The following is a 21075-nucleotide window of genomic DNA, read 5'->3' as shown; positions in this document are numbered from 1 at the left end:
CGAATTTCGAGTATATTCAAATTTTATAGAGTTTAAAAAACACATGAATTTGAAATTCAACCTTTAATTGATGTGCCCCAACGTGAAGCTCAGGGACTGAATAGCTGCCAAGAGGAAGCAGCAAGAGGCACTGGCGAATTCTTTGCATGCAAGGAGTAATTCCTTAAAGGAACACTAAACCTTTGCATTAAAAATTCATACACCGGTGTGTTTATAAATACAGATGTCACATGGCAGTTGTCATAGAGTAACTGTTGGAGCTACTGACTGCATGTGAGATAGCAAGAACTCGGTCACTATATTTTACAAGAAAGAAATATCAACATTATCACTAAAATAATCATTTTTTATTTTATGGATTAAAATTCAGATCTAGTCACACATATACAGACTCGGTTCAAATGTACAAATTTGGGCAGAATTTTCCAGTTGCGTGAGTCACTTGATGATGTCAGGAGGAGACCTGCATTTATATAGATGAATAATATCTCATTCATTCCATCTCAGTGAACAGGTTAATAAAGCACATTAAAGTTATGATTAAGGCTTAGTGTTTTACCTTCATTGCCTCCATTATATGCAAGAAACATATAAAGGTTTAACTTATTAGGAACCAACTGCATGAATGCCTCCCACCATTGATGGCCTAATTCTGGCATATATGGAGTATGCTACACAGTGTACAAACACAGATGAATCTGTAGTACAATGCGTCAATAGTGGAAGCCCTATTCTTAGATTAAATCATTATCAGTTAATTTTGTAATATTTGGGTCGCTAGACCTACCCAAAGCTAGATATTTACAAGACAATCTGATGGGCTTGGGTACGTGTTCTGTAAGCAGCCAACTGTAGAATTAACCAACTCAGCATGATTTAAAATACATGTTTGCAAGCCTTTTTTTCCCTGAGACAATCCTAAAAAATGGGAAGCCCTAGAAATGGAGGCAATGGAAAGCCTGTCACATGGAAGAAGTGCCTTCTGGGTCCCTGTGACATTTCAAAATGTAGTGAGACTTAAAAAGAAAGGAGGGAGGACCAGCCCTAACCCTCAGAATATCAACAATAAGGCACCATGGGAAACCACAGACAACAAGAGGAGGAATGTGATATCCATATTACATGGAAAAATGGTTAACTGATGCCCACAAGTAAAAGGGAATGATTCTTCCAGTTTTACAACTTTACAGTCCAATGTACACAGAGGGAATAAAGGCAACAAGTAATGGCGTCTCCTGCAGTTCTAATCAAGATACTCCCCCAGGCATGTAAGATTCAGAATGCAGAAATGAGGTAAGTCAGTAGGAGGGCAGGCTTGGTGTTGGCACAGCTTGAGGAGTATGTAAGTGCTTTTTGCTCTAATACTCCTCTGCTCCCCTCCCAATGCAGCAGACTAAGGTCGATGGAACCTAGAAATGGAAAGAATGCAGAGATTAGGTTTGCTTTTAGACACAATGAGGCATACCTGCACAGTGGGAGACATTGCAGGACGGCTCACCGTGTGAAATGCTTGCTCTCCGCATGAACAGCCATCTCTGTGCTCTTGAACTCATTCAGTTCCTTACGGATTGCAGCCTGGAAGATAGAACAGCGAGGCTTACAGTGGGTAAAGGAAAGAAGATGCAACTGAATAAACACAGAAGGAAAAGGCCACATCATACTAGATGCAGCTAAGAATAGTTTTACTTTCTCCAGATAACAGGACATATATTTTTCCCTAATATATATACAATTGGATTTTCACAAATCCATGCCTTTTATGGTCACAAAGGTTCTTGTTCTCTGTGATATATGTCACTCACAAAACACCAGACAACAAAGGGCAGTATTCACAGACGGACAGACACACACCTTTTTGCTTAGGTTTATTTAAAAAGTTGAAGTGACATTTCATGACTTTATGAATTAACAATAGATACTAGAGCAGAATGTTCCTACCATGCTTAGTCAGATATACTAACCCCATATAAAATTAACTTTCAACCTTTTTACTGAATTATACAAGTCTTAGCATTAATACTTCAGGCCACTAGTATCTAGCTAAAGCTGGTCAGAGACACAGGAAACCTTCTTTTGGTCTGACAGTTGGCCAGGTCTGAAAATCTGATCTACCTATGCACTATGGCAGCACTATATGATATGGATGTGACTAGGTGCCTATATCCCTCTTCACTTTCTGCTGTTCTGATTCTAGTCTCAGGGATCGACTAATGCATTTTGGCCTGTGTATATAACTTTATCTTTCTAATCTGTCCAATATTTATTCACTTTAAAAGTCCTATTAAGCCCATATCAGTGCGGCAAACTTGCTATGCAGCAAACAGAAGCATGCACAGTGAAACCAAGTGTTTCATCATCCCTACTGTATTACAGCAATCATAGAGACATAGCAGACAAATGACTCCTGCTTATCTCCACTTAATAAAAAGTATTTTATTCTATGCAAGTGGGCCCTACTGGAGTGTAACAAAGCCCTGATGGAAACTTAAAGAGCATATTTACAGCAGGGAAAAGAAGTATTGAACACGTGAGTTATTTATAGTATTTATTGTTATATTGCAGGCAATGAATTTTCCTAAAAGGATTCTTCTTTCCTTCATGAATTTTGGGATATGTATAAACCATTATTTAAAGAGGAATGGGATCGAGCACTAAACAGTTAATTGTATCACATGATAGCTCACATGGTGTTAAAGGTATTTAATGCAATGATGTTCACTTGATTTTTATTGCACCTGAGGAAGGGGTTGACCCCGAAAGCTTGTGCCAACACTGCTGAATAAATGTCCTAAAAGGCAAAATCATATGTTTGGTGTGCTTCCTCCCTATGGGAATTGTTGTATTGAACACGTCAACATTTTTCTCAGTAAATATATTCTAATGGGGTTATTGACATGAAATTTACACCAGATGTCGGTAACACCACAAGTAATCCACACATACAAAGAACTCAAAACAAATAAGTCCATAAATTAGGTTATGTATAGTAAAGTGGAATGACACAGGGAATAAGCATTGAACTTATTTAATACTAAGTAGAAAAGCCTTTGTTGGTAACGACAGCTTCAAGACTGTATGAAGAAACTAGTCACATGCATTGCTCAGATGTGATTTTGGCCCATTCTTCCACATAAACGGTCTTCAAATCTTGAAGGTCTTAGGGGCCTCTTCTATGAACTCTGATCTTCAGTTCCTTCCATAGATTTTCAATTGGATTCAAGCTGGGCCATTCCAGCAGCTTAATTTTCTTTCTCTGAAACCTAGAGTTTCCTTGGCTGTGTGTTTGGATCACTGTCTTGCTGAAATGTCCACACTCACTTCAGCATCCTGGTAGATGGCAGCAGATTCCTATCAAGAATGTCCCGTTACATTTCTCCATTCATCCTTCCTATAATTATATAAAGTCTGCCAGTACCATATGCTAAATAACAGCCCCACACCATGATGTTCCCACCTACAAACTTCACTGTTAGTATGGTGTTTTTGGGCCGAGTGAACCTTGGCTCTTGGACAACTCTTCTGATTATTATTTTGAATCCTCTGTCAGAAATATTGCAAGGAGCACCTGGCTGTGGTCGGTTTAGGGTGAAATTAACTTCTTTGCAGATTATAGCCTCAACAGTGCTCACTGGAACAGAAGCTTAGAAATACGTCTGTAACCAATGCCATCAGTATGTTTTGCAACAATAAGGTTGTGAAGGTCGAGAGAGCACTGTGCTTTTACCCATCATGAGATGCTTCTTGTGTGATACCTTGGTATTGATGAAAAAACTTTTTATAGGCCACCAACTAGGACTAAACCAGCTGATATTAATTTGCACCGATAGAGGACAGCATTGCTTTCTAAATACTGAAATTTCAGCAGGTTTCTTGGCTCTCCATGTCTTTTTGCACCTCCTTTTCTTCATTTCTTCAATATTTATTCCCTGTGTCATTCCACTTTACTACACTTAAAGGGCACCTATCACAGCCCAAATCAAACACATATTAACAATCTGACCAGTACAAGCTAAACACGTTTAATTAAACTACATATATCGTTTTTTGAAAAAAATGGATTTTTGTCAAATGGGTTCTTTCACTGAGTGAGTCTATACTGAGACTATAACAGACTATAACATGCAAATTTCCGGAGCATACTCAGATTGTAGCACTACCTTGAGTATTCTACCCAGAATGCCTTGTTTTAGTAAACTCCTCCACTAGAAGTATCAGGAGATTTCCCTATCTTGTCCCCTGCTGGTGATGCGATTATGCAAATGAAGGGCACACACTAACTTCCAGCAGATGGCAGCACTACTGAACAGCAGCTAACACAGACGTTTGGCTGATTTAAAAATAGCTTAGAAGGGTTGATAAGCAACCAAGGAATTTCAACTAAGCATGTGAGAGATTTCAGCACTGCAGTTGGCTGGGAAGATATAGGTAGGAGGAGCTAGTGAAATCCAAGATGCCTGCCTCAGCTAGAACTGCAGTAAAGCACTGCGTATCTTGACAGCGCTATATAAATAAATTATGATGATGATGATGGAGATAGGGGAGATCTTGCAGAAGGTATAGTGAGCTGATGATTTACATTATACAAACAATTCTGTTTTAAAAATCTGATTTCTTGAACTTTCACATAGTGTATTTACTTAGTAAATGATTTTAGTTATGATTGGTGCCCTTTAACCTAATGTATGGATTTATTTATTTTGAGTTCTTTGTACATGTGGATTACTTGGGTTGTTACTGACATGTGGTGTCAATTTCATGCCCCATCAGAAATAGATTTACTGAGAAAAACGTTGACATGTCAATACTTATTTTCCCTAGTGTATGTAAACTATATCTGAGCTTTTGAAGCACACCCAGCATGTAGGGGCAGATTTACTAAGCTCGAGTGAAGAATTCGAATGAATAAAAATTTGAATTTCGAAGTACTTCGGGTACTTCGACCAATCAAATGGGTCAAATTTGATTGAATTCGATCAAATCAAATGTTTTCGAACGATTCGAATCGTTCGACTATTCGACCATTCGATAGTCGAAGTACTGTCTCTTTAAAATATACTTTGACTTCATACTTCGCCACTTTAAACCTACCGAGCTGCAATGTTAGCCTATGGGGACTTTCCACAACACTTTTCTAAGTTTTATCGTTCGATCGAATGATTTTTATTCGATCGTTCGATCAAAGTATTTGCGCTAAAAATCCTTCGAATTCGATATTTGAAGGATTTTACTTTGAGAGTTTATTAACCCCCGATATTCGACCCTTGATAAATCTGCCCCATAGTATAGCACATTATATTTAAATTTGGCAATCACGGATCTGGACTTTAGATGTGATAAACATATAGCCATTGTGCCCAAAATCAAGCCTATGGCATTTTAGCAGAGAGGACCAGACCTCAAAGGCAGCCCTGGTCACAACCACGTCTACATAATAAGTGGTTTAAGGACTTCGCAATTAGGTTATCCACACCTTCCTGAATGTAACAGTCTGTAGGCTTTGTTTAGCCAAATTCAGAACAACACAGCTGATTTGGAGCCAGAAATGTTTGGCCACAACATATCTGTTCCCAACTTCAAGTACTATGATCAATATACTGGTGCATGCAATCTGTGTTCTTGGCCCATCACACATGCTCCTGGTCAGCAATATAAACAGTACAGACAGGGAATGGTGCTGCCAAACAAGACCCCTACCCTATTGTGCTACAATAGCCTACCAAGGGAACAGAGTTTGGGGGAACGGGCAGGGACTCTTTGCACCAATTCAGAATGTAAAAAAAACAGGTAGGAATGGAGCCTGGAAGGGGCTGTAGTTGCCTTTAAGTTACATTTTCGATGGCACAACAAGAGATTAGTTGCCCATAATAAATCTCTTCTGTGGGCAACAAATCTCCCATAAATGCTTTTCCACCAGTGGTTAAACTTTCTGAAGTTGCCTCACAAGGTGATTCACTTTATCACCAGTAGGAAAGCATTTACGGGAGATTTATCGCCTGCAGAAGAGGAGATTATTCACAAGCGACTAATCTCCTGGTGTGCCATCAGCCTAACAGAATACTGATAATGCCACGCAGTTATGCTAACATGAAGTTATAGCAGCGCTAAAAGTAGATCAGACATAATGCAAGTTGCTTAGGGTGGATTAGTAATGGATTAGTAATGTTGTTGCCCAACGCTTATGGCACATTAAACCTTTTCTCTGCTGGTGGAAACGCCTGTCATTGTCCACGCAGCCTGCTATTAACTTGAATAATAACCTACTGTTACTACATATACTGTAGGATTTTGGTCCAAAAATGTGTCCTTGAGCATTTTAGTGCAAAAACCCACTTGAGTGGTAACAGGGAGTTATGTTCAAGTCAATCACAGGCTTCATGAGCAAATCTTGCGTGCCATTAGGCTTAAGATTGGTATACCCTCACGCTTCTAAAGTAAGTTAGGGTTGAAAATGATATACAGAAACAATTGAATTAAAAACAAAACTAAAATTAAAACTACAATAAGTGGTCACTGTGTGTGGAGTGAGGGTATGAGAGAGTCTTCTACATGCCTTATGTTTTCAAGCTGTGAGCTCTTTCTATCAAGAAATATGTTTAAGTCACCTTATCGGCAGGGGTTAGCCTTGTCCACGGTTTGTCTGCTCTTCTATCATAGTCATGAGCATCAGTCGCCTCCACATACTCATTAAACCGAAGTATCTTTCTTTCCACCAGCTCTGCAACTGTTGGCCTTTGGCTAAGCTGAAATACAAGAACACAAAAATATAAAAATGGATGAATTGGAAAAGGTGTTATCTATAAAGTCTGACATTTAGGCTTTGTAACAGAGCAACAAATGCTTAACACTTGAATGCACCAACAATCCAGGCAACTGCCACTTAAACAAATAAATAGCAATCTAGAAGTTTGACATCAGCAAGCAGAGCTATTAAATTTCCCAGGTACTGAAAGGCACTTTTGTGGCCTGGTTAACCACCTTGCTGTTTTGCATGTATAAAAATTACAATCTTAGCTAAATAAACTGAATATATTCCATAATACAACAAAGTCAATATTAAAAAAAATGATGAGCCTATTCATGGATTATTAAGAGCATTCTACAGAGCAATGAAAGTAAACCAATGTATTCAAACACCAGCATGCTATTGATTCCATAAGACAGCATCTTACCCAGAATCTTCCTATACTTACAGTATTGGCAGCAGAAATTGCTTACATAAAGCAATGGCTCTCACATTACCCTTATACAAACACTGTACTCCAGACCTAATATGTGGGTTTGATGGAAACACTAAGAGGGTTATTTATTAAACTCCGAACACCAAAACCCCCAAAAAATTGTGTTTTTTTTTTTTACTATGAAATCCAAATTTTTAGAGGGGAAAAACCCCCCAAATTTTTCGATATTTTATTATACCCAGAGGATGGGAGAAGTCCTGAAGATATCTTGATCTGCGCTGGGTTTCATGCAATAATGCAAAGGTTTTGTGGTTTTCAGGAAAAAAAATCAGATTTTTCAGGTGGAAAATGCGGAAAATTTGCATAGTTTGTTTTTTTCCACAATTTTTTTCCAGCAAAGAAGTTTCAGGAAAAAGTATTGATAAATAAGGAGAAAAACTCGTATGGATTTGAAGGGACTATTTTTCAGAAAATAATGAGATAAGTTCGGACTGGAACTACTCATATCTTCATGTATTCTTTAACGACACACATCTGTTCATGGCTTCTTACATGCCACTCATCCAATTGTCTTATCTTTTGCCAGAACACATGCTGCAGCCTCATTCATTTTACAGTGAAAAAAAAAAATGTGGTCGTTTGACAAATCAAAACACACAAATAGGTCTGTAGAAATGATTATCTGAAGAATTTATTCCACACTGACAATCATGTGAGGGGTTCAAACGAGTACACAAAAATGTTATTTTTTCAAAGCAGTAATAACTTGGCAGAGTCTACAAACAAAAGTATTACAGCTTAATACTGCCTCTTCAATAAAACAAAAGTACAAAAACTAATGAAAGCTTCCCAAAAGCTATTTTATGTAGCTACAAATATGCTTGGTGCACTCTTGCTTCTGCCAATACTGACAGTTTATAAACCAAGACAGCAGCTCTAGCTGCAACAGACAGACAATGGCCAAAAGGTTTGCAAATAAACAGCCTCATGTTTGAAAACAAGATTTTTTAAAATCAACCCCGTTGTGTAATTCAAGCTCTTCTAACTCCGCATACCATCAGGCTCACAGGTGCTGATCCATAATGTAGGATCATTGTAACACCTTAGTATGCATTAAGATCAGGTGACAAGAAAGAAAGATCTCTCTCACACAGTTAATCAATAAATCAATACATTAATCTACTGGCATTAAATGGTTACTAATACAAAACAATGACACACAATTCTGTAACTATCCCTTACTGTGGCAAAAACACACGCAAGGCTAGGATTTTTAAATATATATAAAACAGCAGCACAAAACAGTTAGAGAGTCTTTGTCTCAAGGATATGGTTTGTTTTGTACTTCCTGCTACTCGTCAGCTGTCAAAAGACAGCAGTCTGGACATGCTTTATGGCCTATATTCTTTCAGGGGTTTAACCGTGTTTTATCATGGATCCCAGATTCCCACCAAGGTCACATTTGCAACTTAGATCCCTTGTTAGGAAACATTCCTGCAGTATTCCGTGAATACACCATGCATTGAATACCAAATTGCAGCAGCACAGAACTTATTTACAGTAGCAGGGGCACAATGTAACCCCACAAAGATTTGCAGCATCCAATGGGCTAAAAATGGAGCCACCTGCTTTACTTTGAAGCACTGCAGCTGATGACACAAAAGACAAATAAAGGGAGTATTCAAATCTATTTTAATGGAAGTTCTTTTTTCACTAATGTATGCATTTTATCATTTTGTTTTTTAAATCATGCCACTAGAGTGGACTGTTTTTTTTTTTTAGTGGTGCTTTTCGCCCTGATAAAAGTACTTGACACATACAAAATTTTTTTTTTATTGTTGCTGTTGTTCTTATATTTTTATAGATTTATGGGATGCGTATTTTCAATGGCATAACTAGAAGTTACTGGGCCCCACAGAAAAAAAAACATTTTAGGGCCCCCATAAGCCCTATTGCAAATATGTACTGAAATCACATGTCTTTTAGGGCTCCACTAGGCCTTCCACAGATCTTTACCCCTACTCTTACATCCATCTACTTTTTGTTTATCAATGGAGATTGATTTGGAATATAAACAACTAAGCAAAATAGGTGTGAAAAGCTTTGCGCTTGATTCAATTTAATGAGAGCAGATTATCTTGTAGTTTACCGCCAAAGAAGTCAACTGGGAAATTATGAATGTAGCCATCTAAATATTGCATATACGCATGGTATTAAAATGAATGGTATTTTTTAAGGTTTTACACAAGCTGTTGATTAATAAGTATATTAACATATGTTATTCTAAGAAGGGAGACTTGTTCATGTTCTTACATGTGCAAGCTAAGTCACTAGTACTTTAAATTATGTAATTTCCTTGGCTACAGCAGAATGGTAAAATACATGGTCATGTGTGTGTCCAAACTGAAAGTGATGTTGCTGCATTGTGGAACCGATATCATCAGAAACGTCGAAAAAAAGTCGAAAAATGGGGGGGTTTTAAAAAAAAAATCCTTTAGTACTACCAGCACGTACCTGGCCCCTGAAAGACTCTAGTACATGTGATGGATAGGCAAAGAAAAAAGGAGTGCTATTAGTGAAAGCATCTGATGTATCTTCTATATAAGTGATGGAAAGTTTGAATCATATTATTGAACATGATGTTGAATCTTAACAAAAAAAAAAAAAAAAAAAAAAAGCATAGCAACAGTACAAATCATAATATTTTCAGGGTGTATTTCCATTAGATACAGCAGCTAAATTGCAATTAAAAAAACATGATACCTTGCGCGTTAGGCGTCTCTTAATCTCCTTTTTCTCCGCCAGACGGTCGGCTTCATTTTTTTCTATGAAAAAACAACATATGCTTTTATTTTCACCAGTGTAAACAGAACTACATCTGCCTGGATACCTGGCAATACTCATGGTCTATGACACGGCAGCACTCAGTCCACTGTACCTTTTATGAACCCTGATATTAGGGGGAAAATATGATTTTATGGTAATAGGCAATACCTATACTGGTATACATTTATGGCAAAAATTATATCCTCCATGGAGAGTGCTTAGTACAGTATTAATTGGCTGGAAAATGGAAACTTAGTCAGTGACACTAGAAATCAGTGTTCTTAATTCCCATTGCATCCTTATATCTGAAGCCTGATGCCTAAAGATAAGGGCACATGTGACATATTACCCACTGGTGAAAAAACCACCAGGGCCTACCGGATACTACCTGTGCATCCAGCCATTCACTTTACTTAAGTGCAGCCCGATACTGCACACCAACGATATATTTTGTGGTGTGCAGAATAATAGGTGGATTCAAGTAAAGTAAATCACAGGAAGCAGAATTAGATGTCCACTGTCATTTCCTAACTTGTGGAAAAATGCCAGTGGAGGAAGGACATGTGCAATAAGAAAATAAACAAAAGAATAGACTTATAATGTCCTTAAGGCCCATGGCATACTAGGCATTCTTTCTTCCAGAAGAGAGGTGTCCGATTGTAGCCAAGCAACTTGAATGGAACCTACCAGTCCCTAGCGGTGACTGGTGGATTTGAGACTAACAAAGCTCAAATATCTATTTTATGACTGGAAACAGTGTGTGAATGTAAGTATCAGCTGGATTCCACTTAACAAAAAGCTGCATGGTCATGCATTGGAGTGTGCCCAGTACGCGGAGACTTAGCCTTTTTGTTTCTTCCCAGTCTTTTAAACAGTATAAACGGCTTATATAAAGACTATTCATCAGTGACCCCCAATTGAAAACTGGAAAGAGTCAGAAGAAGAAGGCAAATTGAATTATATTGGCATAACTATAGACATAACAACCCACTATGCTTGTCCACGACCAATGCATGACCTGTAGTTATTCGATTTAAGAATTCATCACTAATAAATGTAAAGGGGAAAACACAAGCCAACAAAGCAGCCATGTGCTAATTAACTAAGCCAGGCCTAGGCCAAGATGTGGCCCTATATTTTCTTACGTAGGATGTTCCTCTGCTCCAGTTCCTCAGCAGTAGGTCTCTGACTCAATCTTCTGTTCAGCTGCGTGCCGATGTCCTGCCGGATCTGGTTCCATTCTTCCCGGCTTCTCTGAGGAAACTCAGAATTAGAATCTTCGGAAGCCATCCGTCCACTTAGCTTCATTGCTAGTGTGTCTTTCCTCTTCACCTTATTGGCTAAAGCACCTACAAGCAAGTGGAAAGATAAACCTATTTGTAGGCAACTTATACTCAAACTCTCTCTTGTCCTCAAATGTAAAATATATTATTCTGCCAAAAAATGTGTTCTCTCATCTACAGCTAGTAGAATTTTGAAACATATTAATGTGACCTTATGTATCTCTAGAGAGCCTTTAAAGTTTGAGAGCAAATAATTTTTGGAAGCCCTGTTTTTTACTCATGCAGGTCACTGGCTAAGGCATACAATGCAAGTACATAGATCTGTAGTATGGGCCTAGTGGTCTCTGCAGTGCATCAGCACTATGTAACATGCATTTTAATTCCGTGAAAAGGCCTTAGTTCAGCTTCTCACAATGAGAAAGGAACAGGAAAGAAGCCAACACTTCAGGTAACAAGGGGATTGGAAGACAGAACAATGGGAAAGTAACCAGATAACAGCTCCCTGACATCTGCACTGCTAAAATGCTCCCAATACCGAACCTAGTGGTAGAACAGCACTCAATAGTAAAAATCCAAGTCACAACTCCTGCAGTTGCATTGAGTAGGAGAAACAATAGCTTATCTGAAAGCAGTTCCAGTATGAAGCACTGTCTCTCTCTGAAAGCATATAACCAGGCACAAAGACCTGAAATGGCTGCATACACACCAATATTACAAGTTAAAAAAATATACATTTATTGGTTGAAGAAATTTTAAATGGTACAATGAATTATTTGTAATGCACACAGTGTAATTTAGTATTAAAGGAACAGTAACAGCAAAAAAATTTAAACTGCTTTTAAGTAATGAAAATATCAAGTAATGTTTCCCTGCACTGGTAAAACGGATCTTTTTGCTTCATAAACATTACTATATTATACTACTATACTATATTAACAGGCTGATGAGTAGCAATGGCGGAAATTGAAAAAAGGCTATATGGCACAGGTTAAATAGTGGATAACAGATAATACCATTATGTTGTACAGAGCGTATCTGCTATTTTGTGTAACTTGAGACTTTTCTTCTTTGAATGGCTGCCCCCATTGCTACACAACAGCTTATTTATATAAACAATAGTAGTGTTTCTGAAGCAAAAACAGCAGTTTTACCAGTGCAGGGCAACACTGCAGTATATTTGAATAATGTGTTATACTTTTAATTTTTGATGTTACTTTTAATTTTTGATGTTTCTTTAAAACTACACATGAAGGGGATCAGTTATCCAGAACCCCATTATCCAGAAAGCTCCAAATTATGGAAAGACTGTCTCCTATATACTCCATTTTATCCAAATAATCCAAATTTGTTAAAATGATTTTGTAATAATACATCAGCACCTTGTACTTGATGCAAACTAAGATATAATTAATCCTTATTGGAAGCAACAGCAGCCTATTGTGTTTATTTAATGTTTACATAATTTTTTAGTAGACAAAAGTTCTAAAGATCCAAATTGCGGAAAGATCCATTATCTGGAAGACACCCAGGTCCTGAGCATTCTGGATTACAGGTCCAATACCTGTACCATAAAAATCATGACAGAATCCCTTAATTTGGCAGTCATATCAGTTTTCTCTCCTAAAAATACATATACACAAGATAGATTGCACATGTGCAGATATGGCTCTCCATCATTGGGGAAACAAAATTAAAGTACATTAACAAGTGAATGTGTCAATGCATATGTTAATATGTATCATTACTAGTTAGTAAAACGTAACAAGAAGGAGAACATAAGTTTATGATAGAGCAGTGGAAGAGCAGAACAGCTAAAATCATTTTGTATTCTAATTATGATCACCCTATTAGCTGCTAAACTGTCATAAGCTTGTTATACTATCCTTTGGTACTTTTGCTTGGACTTCTTTTCTCCATGTAACTACTAATTGTACTGTTACTTTTGTATCGTTTATACTGTATATTTCATTTTCAACAAATAGTTTTATGATTTTTTTTTTATGGCATTTTGTTAAGTAGTGCAAATTGTTGTTATAACAAATTCTAACATATGAATGCAAACATCAGTAACTATGGTAAACGGAGAAACAGTAGGCATCTCTGAGGCAGGAAGAAATTATGTTCATATAATGTATTTTCATCACAACTTATAACAACCAATACATAATATTCCTTTTCACTCACTTGTTTCCTCTTCCTCCTCCTCCTCCTCATCGTCTCTGTAGAGGACTGGTCCCTCTGAATCAGTGTCACTGACTCCCCCTTCTTCCTCCTCCTGCACACATGTTGGTAAATAACTTGGTATTACTGTCACTGAAGGCACATCCCCAATGTAAACCTTTGATGTATGACTTTCAGAAGATTCAGGAGACAAGCTTTCATCTTCTAGGCTTTCATCATCTTCATCATCAGGTCTGAAAAAGAGACACACACACACACAGCAGTTTCAGAAATTGCATCCAGGAAATAACTGCAGGTATGAATTAAAAAAGGAACAGTAAATAGAGGGAGAAACAACCGGTGAAATTCTACGACAAGATAAGAATGAAAAATTATTTTACAGATAAAGCAATGCTCACACTTTGAGTAGCTCGATAGTGACAGGAAGAGACCTCACTCGTGTTCCTTCTTCAGAAGGCCCCATGTCATTCTGCATAAAAAGCAGAGACTGTGCTCGTTGACTACTATCCAGCAAAGGCAGAGGTTGGGGGCTGTTCAGTGCCTGTTGAATGCGAATGTGAAGGGGTATAGGAGATGCAGATTGCTCTTTCTCCACCTCTGTGTAGGGTGGTGCAAGCGTAAGAGGGGGGACTGGGGGATTTGATACAGGAATGTGAGAGGAGGCAGGTGGGGAAGGAGGAGACGGTGTGATGATTTCATTTGCTGGTGTAGGAGGAAGAGAAGCAGGGCCAAGAGCATTTTCTTTGTTGGTTACAGCATCTGTCGAAGGGGGCATTGCACGCTTTGGAGGAAGAGGTGGGGAAGGACGAGAGCCAGCGGGTGATAATGGGCTCCCAGCAAGTGCCAAGCTCAATTCAGCTGAAAGAAACACATCTATTAATAGTAATAAGCTATGTAATGCATTTAAACAGTCATTTCTTCAAAGCATTTCTTAGTAGGAAAAGTGTAATTCAACTGTTCTACTTTAACTCCAGGCCTTCTTATATGATGCAGTACACAGAAGCACCGACAAACTTGAGAACTTACAATCATATCTTGGATACAAAGTTGAATGAAGTTACATTTTCCATGAATAAACTTACCCATTAACGGATTGCTGTTACGGTTCTGAGGTTTAGGAGGAGGGACAGGTGGTTGTTTAGAAGATGCAGGAGGGTGAATGGTCCTTGGTGTGGGCACAGGGGCAGAGCTTTGCAGTCTGTTGCTAGAATCAGATTTTTGTCCTGCAACTGCAGATTCCTGAGTAACTGAAGTAGAGATGGATAGTGGTCTCTTTGGGGGTAAAAGGGGTTGCTTTGAGAAATCTCTGGATACTTTCTGCACTGGGGCAACCTCAGAAGTTGGACGGGAAACCACAGAAGCCACTTCAGAGACATGGTGGGGCTGCTTTGGGGCCACTTCATTGACAGGGAGGGGCTGCATTGGGGCCACTTCATTGACAGGGAGGGGCTGCATTGGGGCCACTTCAGAGACAGGGAGGGGCTGGACAGGGGTCACTTCTGCACTAGCTTGCGGCTGTACAGGGGACACTTCTGCAGTTGCATGAGGTTCCAAAGGGGCAACTTCAGCGGTAGCACAGGGCTGCACAGTGGTCTCTCCAGATTTTGGACGGGGGCCTGTTGAGTCTTGGAAAAAGAAAGGTAAAAGGTAAGAATCCATTTAGACTATGAACTGTCTTATATAACTAAATATATTCAACTTTTTCTACATAAATATATACAGGGCTTGGAACATAACAGTTTTTACCCCCCCACACACAATTTTCACTTTAATAATTGTAATTGAAATAATGAAATGTCTGATTTTTGTCTGTACAAATTTGTTTCTTTTGACAGCTTAGAGATTGAACATTGGACAGACTTTTGTCAGTCACAAACATCTACTAATATTGGAGTTCAATATATTCAAGGAAATACAGCCTAATTAAAAACAGAATCAGTGCTTGTATTTAGTAGAAAATGTGACTTTTTCTACCACAATGCTATTAAGCAGTTGTAAAAAATATTCTTTGTGTGATTTTTGTTATGCTTTCTAAACTGAAATACACCCATTACCAATGAAGTAGACGGCAGGCAACAGAGTTTGTGTCAGTGGAGGAAATGAGATGTGCGCCATTAACCACTGAACACTTTAGGTATGCTCCAGAGGCAAACTGTTCTAAAATATTGTAGTTCTTACTAGTAAGAATGTGAAGAGGGCTGGTTTCAGTATCCCTAGTGTTTTTACTACGTCCTTCATTTATAAATATTAAAACGTTAGGGTTGCTTTATAAGTATTTAAATGGATTTAAATCTCAGTAAAATAATACTCAGAGCTAAAAAGAATATAAATTATATCTTTCTTTTACATATTTATCACTACTGACAAAGCAATGTACTACACAAAGTTTTGTAGCATGAACAGATTTGATACGAAGGAAAAAGGTTTTTTTTTTTTTTTAGAACTAACTATTACATGTTATGGACAGCAGTTGATAAGCAGTATCTAACCTGGTCTTGTCTTTCTTTTTAACCCTCCACTGTCCTCTGGTGGGTTAGCAGGTTCTACGCTCATGTGACCATTCCTCAGTGGGGGTGATTCTGATGGTATACTACCATCTGTAGGGAAAAGAACGATGTATATAGTTATTACTTGTAATAAGCAGCACACTGACGTTCCAACAGAGATGCAGAAAACTATTATTCACCTTCCTCAGGGACCTCCACGAGTAATCCTCTCTTTATCAGCTCTTCACGAGGCTTTCTTGTAGAGATTTTCCTCTCTAGAACTAAAAGGAAAAAAAAAAATAGATGAAATTAGAGACAGAATAAAGGAAAAGCATTGCTGTTGGAAGCATTGAAGGGATCATGGGGGTGATGCTTTTTATTTCTATGTTTGTTTACTTTTTGCAAATATTTTAGCATTCAGGTTTGCAATTACCCTCTGATGTCTCTCGGAAGGAATCACTGCTTTTTCGCTTTCTCCATTTCCAGGGTTTAAAAAATTTCCCAAAGCCAGCAAACTTGCTCTTCCTCTTGCTGGGGGGTGTTGAAGGAGCAGAAGGCATTTCTGAGTGGTCCCCCCCCTCCTCTGTTATGAAACAAAAAAAAACCATAAAGACTTTGTACTGAATCAAAAAAACAACTAATCAAAGGAAGTGGTCACTGCCACTGTATTTACAAAGGCAAGTCTAACAATCTAAGATGTATGGAAATAATATGTTTAGCCTGGCACAGTTTTTGTTTATATGCAGTAAATGGCACTATTGTATCACTGGTATATGTAATATGCCTGCAATAAATGGGATATTCTCAAAGAACAGGTAGCAGTCAAAACACATAAAATATAAACACAGGTCACTTCCGGTTGAATGCAAGTTTAAGTGTTTCCCCAATGCCTACAATCAGTCCATGTGTGCACACACAATCTTGAAAGGTTTTTGCAAAGCAATTCTTACTGTTGTAAGCTGGCCATAGATGCAAAGATACGATCGTACGAATCATCGTACGATCGGACTTTCCCATCTCCCGACCCGCCACTAACCATTCAGATCAAAGTCTTACCAGTCAGATTAGTTAAAGAACAGATCAGCAATGTTCTGCCCCTGACAGCAATAGTACAATATCTATGTCCAACCAGAGCTAGTGACAGTCTCCCACTGAAAATCGTACGATCGGCAATACACGCAGAGATATTAATCGGCAGCTGACAGAAATTTTCTAACCTGTCCGATCGACCAAACGACCGATCTCCGCCGGACGAAAAATGTCGGGACTCTCCACACATGGTTCGAAAATCGTACGAATCCTCGATTCGTACGATCAGATCTTTGCGTCTATGGCCAGCTTAAGTGATTTGGGTTTTCTCTGAAAAAGTAAGCAAAAAGTACCTTGTACTTGATTGTACTACTTTTTTTTTTTACTAATGTTTTTCGTAGCCTTACGGCATGTTGATCCAAATGACATACTATTTATCAGAGAACCCCCAAATCAATAGCATTCCAGAATACACATCACTCTACTAAACAGTTTTGTGTTGCTGTGCACATAGTTACAATTCTAGGGGAAAATCAAAAAGTGCCCACTTACAATGCCAGTTTTTCACTGTTTAATGGCCTAGAGGAGGGGTCCCGAACCTTTTTTATCCATGAGCTACATTCAAATGTAAAAAGAGTTGGGGAGCAACACAAGCATGAATAAGTCCCTATGGATTCCAAAAAGGGACTGTGAGTACAGACGGCCTCCAAGCCTGGAATTCAACAATAAGCACCTGCTTTGGGACCACTGAGAGCCATATCCAAGGGGTTGGTGCAGGGCCATCAGGGGTGCACAGGGGGTACTGTTGTACCGGGCCTGAAGGGGGGCGCGGCTGTGCAGCACTTTTCGAAATAGCCGGGCCCCCTTTGACAGCGCTAAAGCTGTGCCACCTCTCCTGAAATCCCGAACAGTCAAAATGTATAAGTGCCGAACAGCCGAAGTCCCGAAGCCGCGAAAAGACCCGAAGTCACGAACACAGCCGAAGTTGAAGCCCCGAACTGTCGAAAAGACCCGAAGTCACGAAAACAGCTGAAGTTGAAGTCCTGAAGCGGCAAAAAGACCCGAAGTCACAAAAACAGCCGAAGTTGAAGTCCTGAAGCGGCAAAAAGACCCAAAGTCACGAAACCAGTCGAAATTGAAGCCAGGAAGTGGTGAAAAAACCAAATACAGTCAAAAAAAAGTCCTGAAGTGGAAAAAAGACCCGAAGTCACTAAAAGAAATGAAGTCGAAGCCCTGGTGCCAATGTTTTGTTTGTTTTTTTTAACTTATAGGGGACCCTTGTCACCATTTTTTTTTTTAACTTTTTTGGGGGCCAGAAACTTTCAAGTACCACTGTAGATCTGTAAAACTGTTACTATGTGGGCAGCCTATTCTTGGAAGGATTACAACGGTGCTGTGCTCGGTCCATTTCACAGTGACTGATTTATCTGTACTCCAGGGGATAACCGGTGTCTTGGAAATTTTCTTGTGTTTTTTTTTTTAAATATCGGTTTCGCAGTTGCTTGAAGTGTTCTTTATTCTTCAAAGTGTAGGTTATGCTATGATACAGAAACTGGAACTTCCAGATACACAATCAATGAGACCCCTTAAAGGGGTTCTTCACCTTCAAAACTTTTTTCAATGGAGTGGATTTCTGATTGTTCATCATAAAGAATTTTTCCAATTACTTTCTATTTTCTATTTGTGACTGTTTCTCTAATATTGAAGTATAAAGTTTTATTTTTTACCTTCTAAAGCAGCTCTGGAAGGGAGGGTAGTCGACTTCAACTGTTTTAAATTGATAAATGTAGTTGATACATTTGTTATCTTTAGTGCTGCTGTGCAGAATCCTTGAGTTTGATTAAAAGCAGCTGTTAGACTGATACAATAGTTGCTTACATTCCACAAGATACTGCTGAGAAATGTATCAAGTAATTGTATCAACTAAATGTAGCAAAATGTAACAGTTCAGATGCTCCTGAATTAGAGTCCTGTGCGGAACCAATTTCTAAGACCTGGACCCGACCCAAACACGCAGTCCGCGACCCAAACCGCAACCCGCATATTTACCCACTTTGATCTGCTACCCAACCCAGAACTGCCTTATCCGCAACTAGCTGACCACCATCAAACAGGAAGTGATGCTGCTGCAAACCGGAAGTGGCATCATTAAAAGTGGGCGGGCAGAAACACGTTTTATAAAACTTTAAAAGGAGTAAAATATAGACAATATTGCACAAGATTTTTCAAGGGTCGAAGTGAATTCGAGGGAATTATCGAAGTAAAAAATTTGAAATTCAAAGTAATTTTTTGGATACTTCAACCATCGAATAGGATATTACGACTTTGATTCGAAGTAAAATACTTCGAATATTCGACCAGTCGATAATCGAAGTACTGTCTTTAAAAAAACGTTGACTTCAATATTTCGCCAAATTAAACCTACCGAAGTGCTATGTTAGCCTATGGGGACCTTCTAGAGCATTTTTCGAAGCTTTTTGAAGTTGAAGTAAAATCGTTCGATCGTACATTAAAATCGTTCGAATCGTTCGATTTGAAGGATTTAATCATTCGAACGATTTTACTTTGACCGCAGAATACCCAAATTCAATGAAAAAAGTTCAAATTCGATATTCGAAGTATTTTAATTCGATGGTTGAATTTCGAAGTATTTTTTACTTTGAAATTTGACCCTTGATAAATCTGCCCCTTAGAGGAGATCCGCAACCCGACCTGCATCTATACCCGCACCTGAAAATCCTCCCCTCATTCCGCATGGTGCCCGCTTTTTTTTTTGCGGGTAACCCGGGGGTACCTGACCAGTTGCGGGACTCTATCCTGAATCACTGAGCTGCCAGACTAAAGACAGGATCATGAAGCTGTAAACTTAAATTTTGGGAAAACAGTTAAACATAAAAGATGGAAAAAAATTTTAAAAAAAAATCTTTGTTTATAGAGAACAATCTGTAAACAACTAAACAGAAAAAAAAGTGTTTGGAAGGTGAACCCCTTTAACTACACATGGGTGATCTCCATTTAAGTAAATATTTGACTTTGGAAAAGCATCGGCTGTACCACTGATGATTTAAGTTTATTAAAGGGTTATTTTGTGTGTGACTGTGGGGTTCATTGTAATCCATTCAAATTTGCTTGGACATGAGGAGAGCATTTATCATGAGAAGTGTAAAAAAACATACTGAAATTCACGATGATCAATGTTCTGTGACAATAAATGATGACCTCCAGAAAGGTAAATACTTTCATAGTCATTTAATTAGGCACTAAGGGAAATGCTGCATGGAAACATTTTCAGCATGGATAAAAGCAGACTAGTAATTCAATGGAGATTGAATGAGTATAGCTTGAAAACTGAAAGTGTTGGCTGCAGGTTTACCCACTTCAGAATTGCATTTTGGTACAGAAGCATTTAAGAGTTTTATTAATGGCAACATTCTGTATTTGATGCTTGATAAAAAATCTATTTCAATAGATGCAAGTATGCTGCATTAATAAATGCATATAAGTCTTTGAAACTTTCAGTATGAACTTCAACACATACATATCCAAATGCATATAAGTAAGCTTTCCACAGGGAGAAATGCTTCCACTTTTTAAAGTGTTGACACTATTTATAACCATGCCATGATATAAACATTCATGCATGATCAACAATTAACTTAGATAAATGCTTCAGCCTGCTTTGGGTAATGCTTTGGTTAATGCGAAGCCATGAAATATGAATGTACATTAGACATTTAACATGACAATTCAGTAGGTGTGCATTGAATTTTTTTGCTTTCCTGATTTCAGTTACAAAATGTTCTTATGAGATGAACCTATTTGTGCTGCTATTTCAAATGTAATCTCTGTTTTAACACTAGTAAAATGTTTTATGCCAAAAAACTTTAATATTGTGCTGCACTACTTCTCAGAAATTACTGGATTGCAATTGTGTGTGTGTGCATACAAAACTGTTGTGCTCTCCGAAGTTTGTTTAATGCACTTGTGTTAAACCCTTGTATGCATGTACATGAGCAGACAATGCTTACTGGAAATACAGTATATTCAGCAGTATATAAGCCAGTAACGAACGTATATGTAACAAGTAAATGG

At 38.3% G+C, this 21075-nt stretch overlaps 1 protein-coding gene across 1 annotated transcript in view; it reads right to left on the bottom strand.

The window, feature by feature from the left end:
- Positions 1-325: 325 nt before the first annotated feature.
- phactr4.S (phosphatase and actin regulator 4 S homeolog) overlaps positions 326-21075 on the bottom strand; it is a gene marked incomplete at its 5' end in the record, with an annotated part of 31939 nt that continues 11189 nt past the window's right edge. The window contains 11 exon segments of the mRNA NM_001096508.1: positions 326-1409; positions 1499-1575; positions 6603-6740; positions 9942-10003; positions 11150-11353; positions 13472-13701; positions 13867-14326; positions 14551-15093; positions 15958-16065; positions 16155-16235; positions 16388-16537. Of these exon segments, the coding sequence (NP_001089977.1) occupies positions 1394-1409; positions 1499-1575; positions 6603-6740; positions 9942-10003; positions 11150-11353; positions 13472-13701; positions 13867-14326; positions 14551-15093; positions 15958-16065; positions 16155-16235; positions 16388-16537 (2069 nt within the window). The 3' untranslated portion in view covers positions 326-1393.

Source organism: Xenopus laevis, chromosome 2S (genome assembly GCF_017654675.1).
Source record: "Xenopus laevis strain J_2021 chromosome 2S, Xenopus_laevis_v10.1, whole genome shotgun sequence".
NCBI classification, from domain to species: domain Eukaryota; kingdom Metazoa; phylum Chordata; class Amphibia; order Anura; family Pipidae; genus Xenopus; species Xenopus laevis.
The sequence above is the reverse complement of the archived record's forward strand: the minus strand, read 5'-3'. Positions and strand labels throughout refer to the sequence as shown.